This window comes from Chiloscyllium plagiosum, chromosome 11, assembly GCF_004010195.1.
Source record: "Chiloscyllium plagiosum isolate BGI_BamShark_2017 chromosome 11, ASM401019v2, whole genome shotgun sequence".
NCBI classification, from domain to species: domain Eukaryota; kingdom Metazoa; phylum Chordata; class Chondrichthyes; order Orectolobiformes; family Hemiscylliidae; genus Chiloscyllium; species Chiloscyllium plagiosum.
The window spans coordinates 38,263,275-38,285,786 of NC_057720.1; the positions used below are offsets into that span (position 1 = coordinate 38,263,275).

The 22,512-nt window shown below is 38.8% G+C and overlaps 1 protein-coding gene across 1 annotated transcript; it reads right to left on the reverse strand.

Moving 5' to 3' along the window:
* Nucleotides 1–780: 780 nt before the first annotated feature.
* Nucleotides 781–22,140, reverse strand: LOC122554315 (riboflavin-binding protein-like). Its single transcript, XM_043699145.1, has 7 exons — nt 22,051–22,140; nt 17,731–17,892; nt 16,584–16,683; nt 11,153–11,281; nt 9,996–10,104; nt 3,054–3,306; nt 781–917 (listed from the first exon to the last, which is right to left on the reverse strand). The coding sequence occupies exons 2-6, from the start codon at nt 17,873–17,875 to the stop codon at nt 3,055–3,057; spliced, it is 735 nt and encodes a 244-aa protein (XP_043555080.1). The 5' UTR covers nt 17,876–17,892; nt 22,051–22,140; the 3' UTR covers nt 781–917; nt 3,054.
* Between the last annotated feature and the right edge of the window lie 372 nt (nt 22,141–22,512).

Sequence of the window (22,512 nt, forward strand, 5' to 3'; positions counted from 1 at the left end):
TGGGATGCACTGCAGAAATTCACCACTGATCCTGAGACAGCACCTTCTAAACCCATGACCACTTCCATCGAGAAGAACAAGGGCAGCAAGTACTTGGAACACAATCACCTGCAAGTTCACCTGCAAGCCACTCACCACCCTGCCTTGGAAATATACTGCCATTCCTTCACAGTCGTTGGGTCCAAATCCTGGAATTTCATCCCTACCAGCATTGTGGGTCATCCCACAGCAAGTGGACTGCAGCGATTTAAGAAGGCAACTCACCACCACCTTCTCAAAGGCAAATAGGGGTGGTCAGCCAGCGACGCTCAAGATCCACAAATGAATTTTAAAAATTCCTTCAGTGAATGATGGCACTATAAACAATACCTGTTTGAAACACGTCTTACACCATAAACCCAGTTTAATGGAAGCAGTTTAGCAACATAATTAATGAGTGGAAAAGCACAGCAGGTCAGGCAGCATCCAAGGAGCAGGAGAATTGATGTTTCACTTATGCCTGAAACATCGACTGTCTTGCTCCTTGGATGCTGTCTGACCTCCTGTGCTTTTCCATCACCATAGTGAAAATACCCTCAGCAGTCCCTTTCAATATCTCAGATGCTGTTATGTGCACATGCTTCCCTGGAGTGAAAATCAGGTGTAACATTTCTCCCAAGATGATAGTGAGGTGAAATTTCCTGATTCATTGTGGAATTTAATTATTTGGAAATAAAATAGTGGCAATGTCTCAAACCTACACTGAAAATGAAAATTTAAACATCAAAAAGATGATGGGAATGATTTTCAAAAAATATTTATTTGTATTCTTTATTTGACAAATTTGTTATACATTTGGCTGTTCAAAATATTAAGCTTTTTTCTGTAAGTATATCCCTGATCAGCAGCAGTGGAGTTGGTTCTTTGCAGTGCTGTAACTGAAAGGAAGGTACAAATAGCATAATTCTAAACAAAATAAAGCATACCGGAAAGGATCTCATTGGACAGGCATAAAATTAAACAAAAGTATCCAGACAATGAGATTTGATCTGAGAATTATAAACCTCGTTAAGTTTGTAATTAGATGTCCTTGAACTATTTCACTCATTAGCTCACAGAGTTCATTTGATGAACATTGATAGTACTCTGTAAATCCTCATGCAGAACTAACTTTCATCACAGCTAACATCCTTACTCAGATGAGATGGCTTGATCTGTTGACTTTATTACATAATTTATTTTAAAAACTGAAACATAGCTTAAAAATCCTTGATGTCCTAATATAATTGATTGCTTCCAATGTTTATTTTTCCAAATCAGTGTGGAGAACCTGAGCAGCTGGTAGCAACATACATGATCATTCAGATAGACATTCAGTTGTACTTCCAGGCTTCAAACCTTTCAGGGGATTCAGAATCAGCATCTCTATATTTGCATGAATTAACCTAAAATGTCAAATTGTTCTCTTTGGCACGAAATAGATTATATCCTTTTTCTCATGTTTATACAGCAGACAATGCTCCTTACATGAATATCATTAGTAGGCTTTGGAAAAATATAGGGCATCATTGATAAACTGGCAAAAACAAATTAATGACTAAATCTAAACTAATAGAGAAAGTGAAGACACATGGTGTGCAGGGTGTTCTAACCAGGTGGATAAAGAACTGGTTGAGCAACAGGAGACAGAGAGTAGTAGTCGAAGGGAGTTTCTCGAAATAGAGAAAGATGACCAGTGGTGTTCCACAGGGATCAGTGCTGGGGCCACTGTTGTTTATAATATACATAAATGATCTGGAAGAGGGCATTGGTGGTCTGATCAGTAAGTTTGCAGATGACACGAAGATTGGTGGAGTACCAGAAATCATAGGGGACTGTCAAAGAATACAGGAAGACTGGAGAGTTGAGTGGAGAATTGGCAGATGGAGTTCAATCCAGGCAAATGTGAGGTGATGCATTTTGGGAAGTCTAATTCTAGAGTGAACTACACAGTAAACGGAAGAGCTTTGGGAAAAGTTGATGAACAGAGAGATCTGGGCGTTCAGGTCCATTGTACCCTGAAGGTGGCTGCATAGGTGGATAGAGTGGTCAAGAAGGCATATGGTACGTTTGCCTTCATCGGACGGGGTATTGAGTAGAAGAGCTGGCAGATCATGTTAAAATCATACAAGGCTTTGGTTCGGCTGCATTTAGAATACTGTGTACAGTTCTGGTCGTCACATTACCAAAATAATGTCGATGCTTTGGAGGGGGTGTAGAGAAGGTTTATGAGGATGTTGCATGGTGTGGAAGGTGCAAGCTATGAAGAGAGGTTGAGTAGATTAGGATTGTTTTCATTAGAAAAAAGGAGATTGAGGGGGGACCTGGTTGAAGTCTACAAAATCATGAAGGGTATAGACATGGTAGAGATAAGATTTTTCCCAGGGTGTAGGATTCAATAACGAGAGGTCATGCTTTCAAGGTGAAAGGTGAAACGTTTAAGGGGAATATATGTGGCAAGTACTTTTCACATAGGGCGGTAGGTGCCTGTAACATGTTGCCAACAGAGGTAGTAAAGGCAGGCACAGTAGATTCATTTAAGATGTGTCTGGACAGATGCATGAGTAGGTGGGGAGCAGAGGGATACAGATGCTTAGGAATTGGGTGACAGGTTTAGACAGTGGATTTGGATCGGGACGCAGGCTTGGAGGGCCGAATGACCTGTTCCTGGGCTGTAAATTTTCTTTGTCCTTTGTTCATTGTCTGGGAATAAGCCACTTGAAAAATTGTGTAAAAAGACCAAGCAAGGAAGATGAAAATAATTTATGAAACGGGATTCAGGAATTGTGCCATTCTTTTCTGGTCCATTCCTGAGAAACATACTAGGAATAAAAATGGTAAGAAGAGCCCAAAGCAATGGATGTCAGAATAAGCTCGGGAGAATTTGTACAATTGGGATACATTACAGCCCATACTTAACACCGACTTGATCCATCCAAGTCAAATGATCATGGCCACGACATTTAAAACGGAAAATGTAAATAGTTTAATAAATTGAGAGAAGTTTAATCATAACATTTTTGTTAAGTAGTTACACTATTGTGTCCCTTTTTCCTCCTTTTTCACACCTTGCCTTTCCTTCAGATTTTTGAGCCTTCGCTGACAGAAAGGTACTTGCGCAAGTTCTGTATGCATTTCACCTGGAGCTGGTGTTCCTCTACTGAGGATCATTTGTTGGATCATATCACCGTCATCATCATCCATCATTAGACAATGACATGGATATGAAGTCACATTGAATGTCGCACCCCACATATTATTACAGAGGTCCTTTCCATTCTTGTACATCTGCAGAAAAGAATTCACAAATAGATGGTTATCATATCTTCAAATATATTCCGCAGTGGTGAAGATTGACCCTAAGCAGTGTTTGGACCAAAAACAGGGTCAAATTTTCAATCTGCTGATCAGAGATTTAAAGGAAACGTTTTCTTGAAACAAGTTAAACACTGTTATGTACAATAATGGAATAATGATTGCTATTGGTGAGAAATGTTTTAACTTTTTATCGTGAAGGCTGGAATTGAAACTTCCAGAAGTTCAGGATAAGGGGTTACCATAATCCTGGGTGCCCTACCTGAGCCAATTCAAATTTAAGTTCTTGATACATGGAAACTGCCAGTCTCTCTCCCTTTTTCCTGAGCTGGTAATGCTTATAACTGCTGTCTGCTGCTCTCCATTATCACAAGACAATCAAACTATGGTATTGGAGCAAAGTTCCCAGCCTCTCTTGTGATGTGAAACCTATCTCTTGGTTGAATGTGATTAGACTGCAGAGAAGGCACAGCTACAAGCAGTTCCAAATGTACTTTGGAAGTCAATATAAAATCCCAGTGATCATCAGATCTGGCACTTTCTAAGCTCAGCCTCAAGGAAACATAACATAAAGCCAAATGTAATTAATGTTTAATTTCTTATCAAAAACAGAAAAGATACAATTAAACAGTTTCATTTTTGTAATGCCTGACTGTATTTCAGAAATGCTCCAAAATACTGTGCAGTTACTTTGAAATACAATTGTAGTGTTCTGTATAGACAAACAGTCGTGATTGTGTATGAAAATTCCAGAAGAACAACGAAATGAATGACTCAAATGCTTTCAGGTACACAGAGATATGGTGGATGAGATAAGGGCAGATATTGAGCAATAAACTGCTTTATTTCACTGAAAGGAAGTCACCATAACAGACAAACAATCAAAGCAAAATTTTATTTAATTTATTCTTGCCTCAAGGATCTTTGGTATTGTTGTGGATTGCTATACATTGATAATACTCCTAGTTACTAAAATTGATGTCATCCATTTTACACTCCAGCTCCTGGCCGTGTCCGTGTGATTATTACTGAATGGTTACAGCACAGGAGGCCACTGGGTCCATCATGTTTATGCTGTCTCTCTGAAGGAAAATTTACCTTGTGTCACTTCTTTGGCTTCTCCCCATAGCCCAGTACATTCTTCCTTTTCAGATAACCTTTCAAATGCCTCACATGATCCCATCTTCACCACATTCTCAGGCAGTGTTTTCCAGATTATTGCTGCATGAAAAAGCTTTTCCCCATGTTGCTACTGGTTCTTTTGCCAACCACAATTATTGTGTCTCCTTGATCTCAATACTTTCACCAATAGGAACAGTTTTACCTCATCTACTCCGTCCAGACCCAATGATTTTACCTCATTTACTCTGTCCAGATCCCACATGATTTTGTACACCACTATCAAATTTCTTCTCAATCTTGTCTTCTCTGAGAAAGACATTTCTAACTTCTCTAATTTAAAAACACACCATTCCCTAGAATCTTTTTTCCATTTTCTGATGTCTTCACATCCTTCTTAAAGTGTAATGTGCAGAACTGAACACAGTATTTCAGGTGAGGCTGAAACAACTTTCTATACAAATTTAATGTAAGTTTGTTACTTTGATACTCTATATCTCAGAATGCTGTTAGCTTTATTTGTTGCTTTCTCAACCAACTGTCATTTTAATGATGGAAATATATCTCTATGTCTCTCTGCTCCTCCTGTACCCCATTTCAAATTGTGCACTTTATTTATTTTTTCCTCTCCATATTCTCTCTATGAAAATGAACCACTTCACTGTCCAAGATAATGGATGTGAATACATGTTAGCCACCTTTAAAATTAATGAATGATTATTAGACATAGCTATTAGACATGAGGTGAGACAGTAATGAGGCTTATTACTGGCTCTAAATACATTTGAACAATGAGATTCCACAAATTGGCTTGTTGGCTTTAATACACGTTTGTAATTCTTGTAACTTGTTCCTTTAAACTGTGTTCATGTGCAGCACAAAGTAACCCTGAAGGATTCCGCAGGTGAAGAGCAGGAAGTTCAGAGGGGATTTGAGGAAAAGGTTTTTCACCCAGAAGGTTTTGGTTAGCTGGAACTCACTGCTTAAAGGGTGGTAGGGTAAGGAGCTCTGAAGACATTTAACAACTACTTGGGTGAACAATTGAAATGCTGTAACATACAAGGCTACAGTCCAGTGCTGGAAAATAGGATCAGAATAGATGGATCATTGATGGATTGTGCAGACACAATGGGATTAAGGACCCCCTTCTATGCTGTCAAAAGCTTATGATATTGGTGCAACTGCAGGATCCCTGAATTATAGCCTTGAATGTGTTCCTTTGCTGTATTTAAAAACATTGATGAGGGCAGTGATTTCACATTTTCAGATCAATATACAAAAACGTTACGAAATTGTTGACATAAAATGAAAATATCAACAGGTGAGGCAGCATTTGTGTTATTACAATTTTGTGACGAAATGTACTGGTTTTCTCTGAAGATGTTGCCTGACCTGTTGAGTTTTTCCGCATTTTTGTATTAATTCAGATTGCCAGCATTTGCTGTACTTTGCAAGTTCTTGATGACTTAATACTTTGCTGTGTGTAACTGGGAATAATTTGGTGAGTGCACCTGGAGGCAACTGCAATATTGATAGATTCTAGATTGGATTCTGCCTCAGAGCAGTTTTAAAGGCATGTATACAGTTATACAGAGATATTTGGATTCAGTTCAGAATATTAAATTCCTGCTGCAGGAGCTAATATTCTGCCTTGTGTGAGCTCTGATACCTGATGCAAGTAAAAAAAAGTGCTCTGCAAGAATGTCAAGTTGAGATATCTGTTTGTTACATTGTGAAAGATAAATCCTGGTAAAGAGGCCAGTTTTGTCCATATTTTACATATTCTATAGCCATCTGGCCCATGCAATGTCCTGGACCAGATGTTTTGAACTTATATCAATCATTTGTAACTCACAGTTGTTACATGTCTACTTTATACAACAGGCAATATAAATACAGTAGCGCCTCGACATACGAACAACCCTGTTCATGTACAAATCGGTTTACGAACAGGATTGTACATAAAGTTTTGCTTCAACGTATGTACGAAATTCAAGGAACGAACGAAGGTACGAAGGTTCTGCTTTGCTACGTGCTTGTTGAACGCAAAAGCTCTCGGGCCCCGCGTGATCTCATTCAGTTCGTCTTTGGCGCATGTGTTGTGAACAATCGTCCAAGCATTCTTACGCTATCCGAACAATGGGAAAAATTGATTCAGTTCACGAACTTTTTGGTTCGCGAACCGGGTCCCGGAACGGACTAAGTTTGTAAGTCAAGGCACTACTGTAATGCCAAGAAAATGAATCATACTGAATAATGTGGCAGACAGACATGCTCATTTCTACAGTGATAATTTTTGCACCTACAGAGTAAAGATATAGCTGTCAGATCTACAATCAAATTTATTATTTCCACCCAAGTTTAGTCAAATCATAGAGTCTTTAAATCCTTGGAGAAACAAGAACAGAATGCAGTTATAGTCATCAATCTAATGTATAGCTGTACCTCTGTGTTTTTTGCTATTTTCTTAGAAGAGTACAGGATTATTTTAGTTGGTTAGACAGCTAGCATGTCAGTGTGATTATTGCCAACACATGAGAGTCATAGAGCTGTTCAACATGGAATAGACCATTCCATCCAGCTCATTCATGCCAACCAGATGTCCAAAATAAAACTGGTCCCATTTGTCAGCATCTGGCCCTCCTTTCCTATTCATATGCCCATTCAGATGCCTTTTAAATGTTGTAATTGTACCAGCCTCCACCACTCCCTCTGGCAGCTCATTCCATACACGGATCACGTCTGCGTCAAAAAGTTGCCCCTTAGGTCCCTTTTAATTTTTCCCCTCTCACCCTAAGCCTATACCCTCTGGGTTTGGATACCCCCACGTCGGGAAAACACTTTGGCTATTCACCCTATCCATGCAATCCCTGTTCCAGCGAACGCAAATTCAGGACCTGCCTTCATGCCCTGCCCGTAGGAAAACATATCATGGTAGTTTGCTATGTTTTGGTGAATAATCACCAATGATCTGCCTTCAGGCAAATACTGAAAATGTGTTGCTGGAAAAGCGCAGTAGGTCAGGCAGCATCCAAGGAATTCCTGAAGAAGGGCTCATGCCCGAAACGTCGATTCTCCTGCTCCTTGGATGCTGCCTGACCTGCTGCGCTTTTCCAGCAACACATTTTCAGCTCTGATCTCCAGCATCTGCAGTCCTCACTTTCTCCTTCAGGCAAATACCTCAAGAAGAAGGAAGAGTATACTGCTCATGGTTGAATATATGTGGAGACAGTCCTTTAGCAAGGTCATGTATGCTACTGGAGAAGTAGGAGAATTGAGTGCATTTGGTCTCTGACTGCGTCGGAATCTGAGGAGATGTGAATGGTGTTGAACATTCCCACTTTTGACTTTATGATTGAAGGAATGTCATTCATGAAGATGTTGGGCCGAGGACTCTACCTTGAAGATGGGATTTGTCCTGCTTTTAATGAGCAGGACATACATGGGAAATTTTCCACATTGTCAAGTAAATGCCACCTTGAAGCTGTACAGGAACAGCTTGACTGGATGTAGCAAGTTCTGAGCAGAAGTCTTCAGTACCATTGCCAGACAGTAGTCAAGGCCCGTGGCCTTTAGAGTGTTGAATTCCCTGAGCCATTTTTTGATATCATGTGGAGTGAATCAAATTGACTGTAGACCAGCTTCTGTGATGTTTGGTCCTCTGGAGGGAGCTGTGCTGCATCATCCACTTATTCCTGGCTGACGTTTGTTGCGAGTGCTTTAACCTTTTCACTGATATAGGAGGTTTTAAAGGGAAGTTAAAAGGTGGGGGCGTAGCATTATTGGTAAGGGAGTTAATTCCTGTTACGGAGTTAATTACAACTGTGAGGTGGGATCATCAGATGAGGCAATGTGGGGCAAGCTTAGAAATCATAAAGGGGGGCAGTACACTGCCAGGAATGCAGTCTAGAGCCCCAAAGATTTGGGGTGTGGATTTTGGGGGACACAGACATCTACAAATAAACATATAGACACACATCTGGTGCAAAAACAACAGGACAATAACAGTTGGGGTCTTCAGTTATCTTAATATCAACTAGGATACAAAAGTTTTGAAAAGCACAGAGGGTAAGCCTTCCACATGTCTTAGCCAGAAGGTAACAAACTTGTATTGTTGAGAGGGAGTGCAATTCTAAATTTAGTCTTAGGAAATGAAGTCAAGCAAGTGGATGTAGCAATGGGTGACCGCTTTGGAGATAGTGACCGTAGCACTGCTAGATTTAGAATCATTATGGAAAAGGACAAATATAGAACAGCAGTAAAAGTTTTAATTGGGGGCACACATATAAAATTAAAAGGAGATCTGTCGAAGGAAGGCTATTAATGGAGAGTGGGGAGAAAACGGATGCTCTGAACATAATTTTCAAATGACCAGTGGTGTGCCACAAGGATCAGTGCTGGGTCCACTACTTTACATCATTTATATAAATAATTTGGATATGAACATAGGAGGTATAGTTAGTAAGTTTGCTGATGACACCAAAATTGGAGGTGTCGTGGACAGTGAAGAAGGTTACCTCAGGGTACAACAGGATTTGACAGATTGGCTAATGGGCCGAGGATTGGCAGATGGATTTTAATTTAGAAGAATGTGAGGTGCTGCATTTTGGAAAAGTAAATCAGAGCAGGACTTATACACTTAATGGTAAGGTCCTAGGGAGTATTGCTGAACAAAGAGACCTTGGAGTACAGGTTCATAGTTCCTTGAGAATAGATTTGCAGGTAGATAGGGTGGTGAAGAAGGTGTTTAGTATGCTTTCCTTTATTGGTCAGAGCATTGATTATAGGAGTTGGGAGGTCATGTTGCGGCTGCACAGGATATTTGTTAGGCCACTGTTAGAATATTGCGTGCAATTCTGGTCTCCTTCCTATTGGAAGGATGTTGTGAAACTTAAAAGGGTGAGAAAAGATTAGCAAGGATGTTGCCAGGGTTGGAGTATTTGAGCTATAGGGAGAGGCTGAACAGGCTGGGACTGTTTTCCCTGGAGTGTCAGAGCCTGAGGGGTAACCTTATAAAGGTTTATAAAATCATGAGGGGTATGGATAGGGTAAATAGACAAGGTCTTATTCCTGGGGTGGGAAAGTCCAGAACTAGAGGGCATAGATTTAAGGTGACAGGGGAAAAATTTAAAAGGGATCTAAGGGGCAACTTTTTCACGCAAACGGTAGTGCGTGTATGGAATGAGATGCCAGGGAAGTGGTGGAGGCTGGTATAATTACAACATCTAAAAGGCATCTGGATGGGTATATGAATAGGAAAGGTTTAGAGGGGTATGGGCCAAGTGCTGGCAAATGGGACTAGATTAGGTAGGATATCTGGTCAGTGTGGACGAGTTGGACTGAAGGGTCCTTTTCCATGCTGTACATCTCTATGACTCTATAAGTCAAATTGACTTATAAGACACTTGCCTTCTAACCGTAGGAGTGCTATTACTTACAGTATAGTTACAAAGCCAAAATGTGCTTATTACATTACCTGCATTCCCAAATCTGTATGTCAAGTCCACCAACTGTACATTAAAATGTGGTTCTCTTGTTCTTACCTGATGGTATGGGATACATTCATTTCTGCAGTTATTTCCATGATCATCCCATTCCCAATCAGAAATCCAATTTCTGGCACAGGTCAGGTCATTTCTGCAAGCTGCAAACCTATAGAGAAAAGTTTATTCATTAATATCTGATTTCACTACCACTGAAAAACTGGACCTTGTTGCACAGGTCAGTTACCATCCAACCAGGATTATTGTCCACTTGCTTGATTTCTCCACAAACCCACTTTTTTTTAAGTGACCTGAATAAAACATATTGGCTTTGTTAATGGAGTACTTTTGTCATTACTTTTAAAACAGAACAAATACCTTTCACTTTGGATACAAGATTCACTAAAGAATATAACATTTAAAAGATTGCAATATTTACCATTTCCTCAGTCAAACCATATTACTGTTATATATATTTTACATTAGGTGTTATTGGAAAAATAAAAGCTTGATTTAATATACCACAAAATATCTCACAGCCGACTTGGTATTATTGAAGTACAGGCAATGTGCTAATAAATAGAAGAAATGCAGTAGCCAATATGTATCCAGCAAACATCCATGGAACATCATTATCATAATGACCAGAAAATCTGTTTCTTTTTGTAATGTTGATTGAAAGATAAGTTTTTGGCCAGGTACATGGGAGACTCACTACTCTTTGTTGTGGTTCTGTTCGCCGAGCTGGCAATTTGTGTTGCAGTCGTTTCGTCCCCTGTCTAGGTGCCACCCTCAGTGCTTGGGAGCCTCCTGTGAAGCGCTTCTGTGATCTTTCCTCTGGAGGCTCCCAAGCACTGAGGATGTCACCTAGACAGGGGACGAAACGTCTGCAACACAAATTCCCAGCTCGGCGAACAGAACCACAAGAAGCACCCGAGCTATGAATCTTCTCACAAACTTTGAATTCACTACTCTTCTTCAAAATGGCATGACATGTTCTTTTAGATTCACCCAAGCAACAGGTGGGACTTCAGATTAATGTCTCATCCAAAAATCATCACCTCTCAGTATACCATCTCTCACTACTGTAATGGATTAGTATTGCAGAAAAATGTTTTACTGGCTAACTGAATACCAGTGTTTCACGTTAGTAAAAGATAAAATGCAATAAAAACTGGAATTACTTCAAGAGAAAAGAATGTTACAAAAAATCTTACCAGTCATCACAAAAGCTCTGACAGACTGGAGCTGCAAGAATTGAATAGGAATTATTGCGATTGATCCAGTTGAAGGCATGAGGTGAGCAATGGTAGAAACAATCTATTTTCTTCATATACTCCTCACAGCTAGAGTAATGAATTACATCAGTTAATCAGTAATAACCTTACCATATTTCTTACAATTTATTACAACTTTGTTCAATTTTTACTCTCATCATCTTACCAAAGAAGAGTTGACTCTTAACATGCCATTGCATACAAGGATCTAGGCCAAGTGGTGGAAAATGGGATTATAATAGTAACGTGTTGACTGGCTGTTTTTGACTGGCTCAGATTCGATGGGCTTAAGGGCCTTTTTCTATGCTGTGGACATCAATGATCCTGTGATGACCTGCTCTCAGAGAGAACAATTTCACCTTATTTGTATCATTATAGTAATAAATGGACTGAAATGGTTCAAGAAGGCAGCTCATTGCCACCTTCTCAACAGCAACTAGGGATGTGAAATAAATGCAAGCCTACTCCCCTAAATTAATTTATTAAAAATATGACTTATCCAGCAAAAATATGATTTTGTTACAGTACATTTCCAAACATGTTTTGCTATCTATATTTAAATAAATGTGGTTTCTTCCTTCAAAAAAAAATGTATCAATAGCTAGTACTTGAAGGAGGATTCTTGCTTGACCAGAACTGTATTTCTGCAGATCATATTGTGTTGCGATTTCAAGTACATCACCATCAATACCAAAATGTATCAATCTGAAAGCAAGTGATAAAATTGTTCTCAACTCCAAAGGATGTTTTCCTGTTTATTAAATGGATCACTGAAGATGACGCTAAACTGCAACATTGTGGCATATAAAACATCATCACATTAATATATGCATAATATCATAACTGTAAAAATAACATCTGTTTTACTGTAGTCTAGAAAGGACCATGTCTATGTGATTCTTCAGTATGAAGTTTAGCTCAGACATTTACCTATTTAATTTGTTTAATCGTCTGCTAAAATATAGTACAATAACCAAGTAGCTTTCAAATATTTATTCTTGGGATGTGGATGTTCATTGCTCATCTATTATTGCCCATGGAGCATTAAATATTAACTCCTAATATGTTGTTCAAACCTAGCCGTATCTCTTTACCACCTCATTCAATCCCCCCATTGCTTCTGCATGAAAAATTGCCTGTCCGATAATCACCCATTAATGAGCCACAATCTCAACCACTGAAACACAGGGCAGACTGCAAACATTTGGTAACACCATAAACTCCAGACTCTTGCAAATGATTCAACCCATCCCTGACTATTGTCTCAATCTGAACCTGACTGTTTGTAATGTTCCAACTTCCAGCTTCATTAACAATATAAAACCTGAAAATGATGGAGAAACTTAACAGGTCTGGCAGCATCTGTGAAGTATTGAAGATTGTGCAACTGGGTTCTTTTCGGATCGCACAGACGCATTCTTGTAAATCAAACAATAACTTTTGAAAATTTAACATGTTTTACACATTTACAGGAGAAAACTAAAAACAAAACTCCAAGTATAAACATTGATATACAATTAAATCTTAAATAAATAATAACCAAAATCTATCAAACAGAAAAAAAGAAATACTGAGAGAAAAAAACCCAAAACTCAACTAACTACTCATCTAACCTACAACTAACCAGAGTGTATGATTAAATCTCTTACATTATTCAAGAGAAAAAAACCCGATAGATAACACAGAAATTTAGTAGTGATATACATGCTCGGAATGTGTTAACATCAGATCATAACAAAACCCGTATTCGTGCGGGATTCCTCTCCTAAGGGGCCCTGGACCAGCCAGGTTCACCATCTTAATTAAATAAAGGCCCTTGTTCGGATGACCGAGATATCTGTATTTGTGTAATTCAAGAAGGGCTGCCATATTTTATGGAATAATTCGGGTTTCCTTGGTGCACCATATTTGTGAGGAAGTCAGGGGGAGTATATTCTGTGCCAATTCGAAAGTCTATGAGGGCCCTCAGCCACCCAGTTTACCAAAATGTTTTCCCTTGCACAGAAAGAGAGAATGGAAAATAATCTCTTCCCTGTCGAAATTTCAGGTGTTCTTTATCCAATAAATGTGTCTCCTATAGGAGAGCTATATCAACCCTTTCTTTCTTGAGGTTTGATAATATTTTCTTCCTTTTGATTGGTGAATTACTCCCTGTGACATTCCAGGTGCAACATTTAATCAACTGATTAACCATAATCACCGGGCAAGTCCGAGACCCCCCGGGAGAAGAAACCCTATCCAAAACATCCCGAGCATAGAGCATATAAAATTCACAAGGCTCTTTAATACACTCAGATCAATATAGTAAAAAACTATTTCTAAATAAAAATATATAAAATGTATTTAAACGGAGATCTTCCCCCTTGTTCCCAGGGGGCATCACTTCCTTTCCAAAAGCCCATCATAACCGCTCCCAACCAGTGTCCCACCCTTGACCCAGGCACCCCACGATAGGATAAAGAAAATTCAAATATACTACTGAGCTAGAATTAACAACAAGTACCCTACCTCCCACCCCCCCACCAACACCAACACCTGGATATATTTGGTAATGTATGAACATATATGACTATAAAATTACAGTCTCAGCAAATAATAATTAAATATAGTAATACAATTTAACAGGGGAAAACAACCCCGCTCCTAAGGACAGAGATAAAATAGGATAAGGTAACCACCTCCCCCCCACCTACATCAACTAGACGCCCTGGCCTATATATAGAAAAATAGGGGAGAAAATCGCTAAGTGAAGAATAAATAAATAAACCCCTCTCCCCATACCCCGGAGATAATATTAAACAGTAAGGTAATGAAAGGAATAAAAAGGGGGTAAACCGGGATGGGGAGAGGGCAAAACAACATCAATTAACTCTTACAATTTATCTAAGAGAGTCCAAAAATTCCTTGGCCTTCTCCGGTGATCCGAAGTTATACACTGACCCTTCATGGCTTAAGCGTAGCGTAGCTGGGTAGCGCAAGGAGTACTGAATGTTTAAGTCCCTTCAACACTTCTTCGCTTTGTCAAACGCCTTCCTCTTTCGGACCAAAGCTGGGAAAAGTCCTGAAATAACATAATCTTGGAACCTTTATAAATCATGGTTTGGGGATCTTTCCCAAGATTTCTGGAAGATTCCAAGAGCATCTGCCTCTCCTTGTAGCTCTGCAGCCGGAACAGGACTGGGCAGGGGCGCTGGTTTGAGCCAGGCCCGCACACTGCAACCCGGTAGGACCATTCCACCCCTACCTGGCCTGATCCAGCCTCTAGATTTAACAGCAGTGGAAGCCACTACTCGAGAATCACTGTAAGCTGGCCTTCTTCTTCCCATTCGGGAAGGCCCAGCAAACAAATATTTTTTCAACGACCTCGATTCTCGAGGTCGTCAATGTGATTCTCTAAGGTCCGGACTTGCTGTTCGAGAGTCCGGACCCGATCCACGGCCGATTCTGCTATGGTCTTGGAGGTCGTAACCTTTAGCTCCGCCTCTCCGACTCAGCGCTCGATTTCCTCGATGACTCGGTTGTGCTTTTGTAGTGCAGCCGAGTGTGAATTCCATCTGCTCCGGGACTCTTCAATGAAGGCGTCAAGTTTGGAGATTATTTCCCCAAGGATCACCACTGTAGGTAAGTCCCCCGGGGCGGCTGCGGACGCCTCTGCTGAAGCTGGGGAGGGTGGGGGAGGGACTCCTGCCTGCTGAGAACTGCAGGCTCCTTTCCCCCTAGTCATTTTTACAGGAGACTAGACTGTTTAAATTTAGCACTGAGCAACTAATTACATTAAGTAAAAACTATTTTAAATGATTTGGTAAGTGTGGTAGAGGCGGGTGGCTCACTTTGCCCAATTCTTGGGAGGAGCACTATAGACTCAGACTTGCTGAGTCGCTGCCATCTTGGATCCCCAAACAGTAACTTTTACTTGTACAAGAGCTGGTCTTCCTACTGGTGGCAAGGTATTGATACCCTAACTGTCAGTCTGAGAAAAGCAAAAGGTTTCAATACATACACAGCTTTTATACATATCTGGACAGATGCAAATCATTCCATTCAGCAGATGGATCAGGCAATGGGCACGCGAGACATAGTCACAAAATAGTAACAAGATTTACAGAGGACTGAACAAATAAGATGCGATTACAAATTTACAAATGTAGTAACATCACATTGTGAAAAAAAACAAAAACAAGAGATCACATCAGCTTGAACAATGGTCACTACTGCCTGGTCCAATGAGATTACAATTTCAACCCATTAACTCTTAGTAAACAGATGTACTCCCACAGAAGAGAGAAATGTTTCTAGTCTGATGTGACTTTTCTTCAGAACTGAGAACTGTCCATTCATTACATCACCATCTTCTCCTCTGCTGTTGTCCATCTGCCCCTGAAGCCTTCATCCACCTTGAGTCATCTTCAGACTCAATTATTTCAATGTTGTCTAGGATACTTCTCCTTTTTCAATCGCTATAAACTTCAGCTTGCTGAGAACCTTACCACCTATATCCATTCCCACTCCCCATACCCCTTATCTATGTTAGGTCCCAAGCCACCAACATAGATAACCTTCTCATTCTTGAGTTTAAATCTCTTCATGGCTATACTCCTCTGTTGTTACCTCCTGCAGTCCTTCACTACAGTTGAACTCCCCTTTTTTATGGTTCTGATATTCTGTGAATTCCTCTGTCCCTTCCCTTCACCACTGGGGACCATGTTTACAGCCACCTAAGCCCCACAACTCTGAAATTCACTCTATCGGACTTCAATAATAACAAAAAACAAGTTTTGTTCACCTTTTATAGATTTTCCTTCTCAGCACTGTCTTCCTTTTGTATGTGATCAGACTTTAGCAAATTGTCAAGGGCATTTTGTAATCTTCAAACGACTATATAACTATAAATAGTTGTTGTTGTTAGTACGGAACAGGAGTAACTCATCAGCCAGACTAGTGAGTGATGGCTAGTCCTATTCCTGAAGAACGTTGATGAATTAATTGTAATTTTACCACTTTTTTATAGCTTTTGTAGAGTCATAGAATCATACAGCATGCAAACAAGACCATTGGCCCACAATGTCTTCCTGACCAACAAGCACCAAGCCATACTAATCCCATTTACCTGGACTTGGTGTATAGCCTACTTTTCCTTGGCATTTAAAGTGTTCATGGTGTACAAGTTAGCAGATTTTTAAAGCTTTCACTTTCAGGACTTACTATAGTGGGATTTGAACTTGTGAGTTCCAGGTTGCTAGTCCTGTTTCATAAAATCTGGCTATTGTCTTCAATGACCACATTTTAGATTAGTTCTATCCAAAGGAAACAAATCCTATTCAAAAGAAATTAAGAATTGTGACATTTTTAAATGAGATATTGGTTGCCTTACCTTGAACTCAGTTGACCACATCTGTTCCAATATGTATTATATACCTTAATGACTGGGGATACAGCCAGTTGTTCAGTGTAGTTAGAAAAGCAACATGAAGCTGTTGAGAGAAAAACAAGTAAATAACTTGGAAACATAAGTCCATGAGACTTCTCTAAAATTTGCAGATGCAAATTTCCTAACCGCAGTTAGGAAAACCAGTGATGTTTTCTGAGAAGGTCACAAACTTTGTATGTGAATTTCGCTCATGATCTGCCTGATTCCTTCAAATAGGAATAATACAAAATGAAAGATCACTCCAAACTGACTCGATCAAAATCCTTGAACTCCCTCCCCAACATTGTACCTACAATAAATGAACTGCAGTGGTCCAAGAAAACATCACATTACATCACCATCACTTTCTCAAGGGCAATCAGGGATAGACAATAAATGCTGGCCCAGCCAGCAAAGTGCACTTCCCTGAATGAATAAGTATAGAGGAATTCAACACAGGTTTGATGCCTCAAACTGATGATCTGCATTTATCATTGTCTTCAGGATAAGGAGATGTAATGGAAGGCGTCTCAGTACAAGGAGGGAAGTGCCACAGTCTTTATGACCAGGATACAAAGACACAAGCATAAAATAAGGAAGGAATACAGTTAGTTTATATTTAATTGTACAGATTAATAATGTGTTGATGGGACTTTTCAGGTAGACAAATAGAATTATGTAAGAAATAGAGAAAGGGTGGGCAGTGTTGTCCAACCAAGTATGCTTTGCCATTTGATATAATCATAACTGGATTTCTGTCTCAACTTTATTCCCCTGCCCAATTCCTTACTTCTTTTCTGATTGAAACACTATTATTTTCAGTGAACTGAACTCATCAATGGAGCATCTGCGCACATTGGAAGTTGAGAATTACAAAGACTCACAACCGTCTGAGTGAAGGAATCCTCCCTTGTCTTAATCCTAAATGACGAACCCATTATCCTTTTGGGCAATATGAGAGAATTGGGTAGATGTTCAACAGAATCCAAGATTGGCTGGTTGATTGATCTTTTTTTTTATTTTGTGATAAATTTGACATTTAATTTCCCAAAAGAAAATCATATAACTGGTAAAATTTTGATTTGGCTTTGGATTAGTAACTTTAACTTACATTGCGAATACAGTTTGCACTCCCTCATGTCTGGTTCAGGACTAGGCATTGCCTTATGATTTATTCCCGATATACAACTGTCTCCATAGCAAGGAATTGCCAGTAGGAATGTTGCAACAGAAACACTCAGAAATGTGATCTGCATGACCACTTGTTTTCAACCTGCAAAAGAAAGCAAAATACAGTAGATGTGAAATTGTAATGTGCTTCTTTTAGAATTCTAGATACTTTTTCCATCTCTAAATCTGGAGTCCATTGTTTCTTTATTTGTTTCTTTTCTTTATTCCTTTCTTTACTCTCTTTGGAAAAGCCACAGTTTTATGAGGTCTCCACAAGTTTTCAATATCAGTCCAAGTTAATGAATAGAAAGCCTCTTTGTAATCATGTTCAGATGCTTGATCTAAACTGTGCTTTCATGGGACCTTTCTCATGTTGTATCAAAGCTATCACCTTGATCCAGACTTGTTTATGCATTTATTGCATTCCAGCTCGAGAAGTAACTCTATAATAGCGCAACATACACCTTTACAGTGGATATTAAACTAAACTATTTTCCGCATTTGCTGTGACTTCAAAATATTTATTGAATGTAGAACTGTTCTTATCACGCCACTGGTCTCAGATCAGTTTCGAACACATTCTAGGAGATAGTGAGGACTGCATATACTGAAGAGTCAGACTCAATAAAGTGTAGCGCTGGAAATAACACAGCAGGTGAGTCAGCAGCTGAGGAGCAGGAGAGTCGATATTTTGGGCAGGACATTTCATCAGGACACATTCTAACACCGTTGGTGATTTAAGTTTATCAGCAATTTGTCAATGTTTAGAAATCATTTCTTGCATTTTTAATCCAGAAAGAAATACTCAGATAAATTCAGCACTGAATGCACTAAAAGAGGAAAATCTACAAATATGCCATAAACACAGAGTAAAAAGAAACAAAACATAGAAGGAAAAACAAACAGCAAATCAAGAGAGCAATATAAATAGTTTGAAAGCAGGATTGACAGCAGGAAGAACATGTTGTGAGGCATTACAGAAAAAAAAATGGAAAGGCTCAACAAAATGGAGGAAAACCAAATTACTGGAGACATCATGCAGAAGATTAGGGTGGAACAAAATGTAAAGTGATAGACGCGACGTGGAAGATATATATTGTGAAAAGAAAGAGAGAAGAAAGCTGGAACAGAAAGATAGAACACAGTATGCAAAGGCTGAAAATCAGAAACAATGTGATAAATAGCAGACAAAGATGGAACTCAGGCTTCTAAAGTTAGAAATATAACAAATATACCAGTCAGAAAATGTTTCAATCCACGCACTATTTTTGCACATTTTAGTAGGGTTAGCATTTCAAGAGAAGGAAGAAATCATCAAATCCTTCTGATATCAAATTGCATCTTTCAAGAATGATAACAGAATTAATTTACCTAACATAAGTTTTTTTTCTCTCCATTTTTAGTTATTTCTCTTTTTATTTCCTGTATCCTTCTCAGAGTAAGTGGGTAGGCAAGTATTCCGCGTTCATCTGATTGTCACTCATAAGTTAAAAAGAAATTGGAGGTGCACATTCCGCGCACTGAGTCTGCTGTATTTGATAAAGTCATGGTTGACCTGATTTTATCTTTAACCTCATTTCCTGCTTGCTCCCAAAGACCCCAGACTCCTGTGTCAATTTAAAAAATCTGACTAACTCAGCCTTGAACATAGTCAATTACCCAGCCTCCACCACACCGTGGAAGAGAATTCCAAATCCAACTGACACTCCTCTTTTCCATCTTAAATACAAATGCCCTTATTTTTAAATTGTACTCCCAGTTTGAGATTCCCCTATAAGAAGAAACATTTGTCAGCATGACTCTTTCAAGCCTGTTCTGAATTTTATGTTTCAGTAAGATCCCTCTCATTTCTGTAAATTCCAATAATTATTCCACTTTTATTTGTCATAATATATATATAATTTAGATGAGAATATAGAAGGCATGGTTCATACGTTTGCGGATGACACCAAAATTGATGCTATAGTGGACAGTGAATAAGGTCTTCTAAGATTACAAAGCAATCAATTGGGCCAATGGGCTGAAGAGTGGCAGATGGATTTTAATTTGGATAAATGTGAGGTGTTGCATTTTGGTAAAATGAACAAGGGGAGGATTTACACAATTAAACGTAGAGCCTTGGGTACTGTTGTAGGACAAAGAGACTTCAGGGTTCAGGCACATAATTCTTTGAAGTTTGTGACACATATAGATAGGGTGGTTAAGAAGGCATTTAGTACTCATTCATTGCTCAGACCTTTGACTGTAAATTGGGGCATCATGTTGAGATTATACAAGACGTTGATGAGGCCTCTTCTGGAGTACTTTGTGCATTTCTGGTCGCTCCGATATCGGAAGGATATTATTAAGCTGGAGCGGGTTCAGAAGAGATTAACCAAGATGTCACTGGGAATAGAGAGTTTAAGTTATAAAGAGAGGCTGGATAGGCTGGGACTTTTTTCACTGTAGCGTAAGAGGTTGAGGGGTGAACTTATAGAAGTTTATGAAATCACGAGGGATATAGGTAAGGTGAATGGCAGGTATCTTTTTCCTAGGATGGGGAATTTCAAGATGGGGGGTATATTTTTAAGGTAAGGGGGGAAGATTAAAAAAGACATGAGCAGCAACCTTTTTACAGAGAGTGGTTCGTGTGTGGAATGAACTTCAAAAGAAAGTGGTGGATATGAGTACAGGTACAATGTTTAAAAGACATTTAAGTAAGTACTGTACCTGAATAAGAAATGTTTGGAGGGATATGGGCCAAACGCAGGCAGGTGGGATGTTTAGTTTGGGATTATGGTCAGCATGGATTGGTTGGACCGAAGGGTCTGTTTCCATCCTGTATGGTTCTGTAGGCCAAAACTTACTCAGCCTTTCATCTTAAGAAAAACCTTGTCAGGAATCAGTCAAGTAAACCATCTCTGAACTATTTTCAATGCAACAAGAAGAAAAACTGCATACAGCAAGTGAGGTGTTGCCAGTGCCCCATATATTTGCAGTAAGTTTCCTTAATTTTATACAACATCCCCCTTGTAATAAAAGCCAACATTCTGTTTGCCTTCATAAATACTTGCTATACCCCTGTCTGCTAACATTTTCTGAATCATTTACAAATCTCTCTACACCAGATCATTCTGCACGCTCTCTATTTAAACGGTATAGTGCTTTTCTATTCTGTCAAAGTGGACAAGCTCTCATTTTCCACTCATTATACTCCACATGGTATATATCACATATCAATTCATATCTCTTTGCTCTTTGTATCACCTACAAACATGGCTGCAGTTCAGTTGTTTATGCAAGTTATTGATATAGATCATAAATAATTGAAACTTATCCTTGTGGCACTCCAATTTGCCAATGTATAAATGATTTTCATTCGGAAACCAACTCTGACAAAAAGTGCTTGGCCTCTTAAAAAAAATGCTGTAAGAACTAGGAATCTGTCATGTTTGAGTTACATTGTCCTGCTGTTCTTTGGCATGTAAATACAAACAATATAAGAAAGCCATTTGATGTTATAAACGGTGCCTACACACTTTCGAAACTCCAACCATACAAAAAGTGATTGTCAAAAATAAGATTAATTATTTATTATACACATGAATAAATACAACCTCACTTTAAAATACCAAACTGTAAACTTTAAATTTTAAATAATGTCCACACCAAACATAAGCTGCAGTCATTTTTATTTACATATCAGATCTCACAAGTTTAAGATACTGCCAAAGTAAAAATAGGCTCACTTACTGAAGCATTTAATGACAATTTAGCAACTCCTTTAGAACTGCAAAAAACCACAATTATGCGATTGTATCTGAGATCATATGCAATTCTATAACTTTCATATGCAACATTGATAGGCTATGGTTGTTATGGCAAACAACTTGAACAGAATCTTATAAATTCTCTAATTTTATTTTCAATCAGCAATTTACCTTTACTTGCACCCTCAATAAATGTTATCAATTTGCTGTCCTCAACTTCACAGTGTCTCTCTGTTTTCAATTTAAGTTTCAATACCATTTTAAATATTATGCATATTTTATTAATACAGATTGCACTATTCTAAAGGTAAAAGATGGACAGTAGCAAAAAAAATTCACTTAACTGTGCAATAAAGGTGTCATCTAAAAGCCACGTAATTTTCAACTGTGTTTTAATATTCTATTCTAAATGCCTTCCTAAAATTTTAGATTACTCTTTCATTCCGGTTACCCAGAATTAATATGTTTAGCTACATGATAACATTTATGACAAATGATTTCAGATCAATTACCTGTTGTCGTGACCGTAGAATTCACTGCTCTCCTACTTCTCTGGTATCAGTCATTTTTATATTCTATCAGATATATGGTGTGTCTCTCATTGGTTCACGTATGAGAATGGTGACCTTTACTCTTAGCATACTTATTGAAATTTGGTTAACCTGAAATGATAATGTAACCAATACAAATGTTGACAATGCCTTGGAGATAAAATATTCAGTGTTTTTTCTAAAGCAGCTAAATCATTGCTTCATCGCTTTTGCTGAGCTTTGGAAATTTTGCCTTTTCTGATGCTGAGTAAATAAATTCCTGAAGAAAGGCTCATGCCCGAAACGTCGATTCTCCTGCTCCTTGGATGCTGCCTGACCTGCTGCACTTTTCCAGCAACACATTTTCAGCTCTCAATAAATTTTCACACAATAAGATCAGGTTCCGCCTTTTCTCTCTAGAAAGCTTGTAATTTCTTTTGATCT

Bases quoted from the DNA above. Each gene is read 5' to 3' on its own strand.
- LOC122554315 (XM_043699145.1), bottom strand. From the start codon at position 17,875: ATGCAGATCACATTTCTGAGTGTTTCTGTTGCAACATTCCTACTGGCA. The intron at 11,282-16,583 runs GTAAGGCAACCA...TCATTACTCTAG, and splicing joins TGTGGTCAACTGAGTTCAAG to CTGTGAGGAGTATATGAAGA. The intron at 10,105-11,152 runs GTAAGATTTTTT...TTTTCTCTATAG, and splicing joins CAGAGCTTTTGTGATGACTG to GTTTGCAGCTTGCAGAAATG.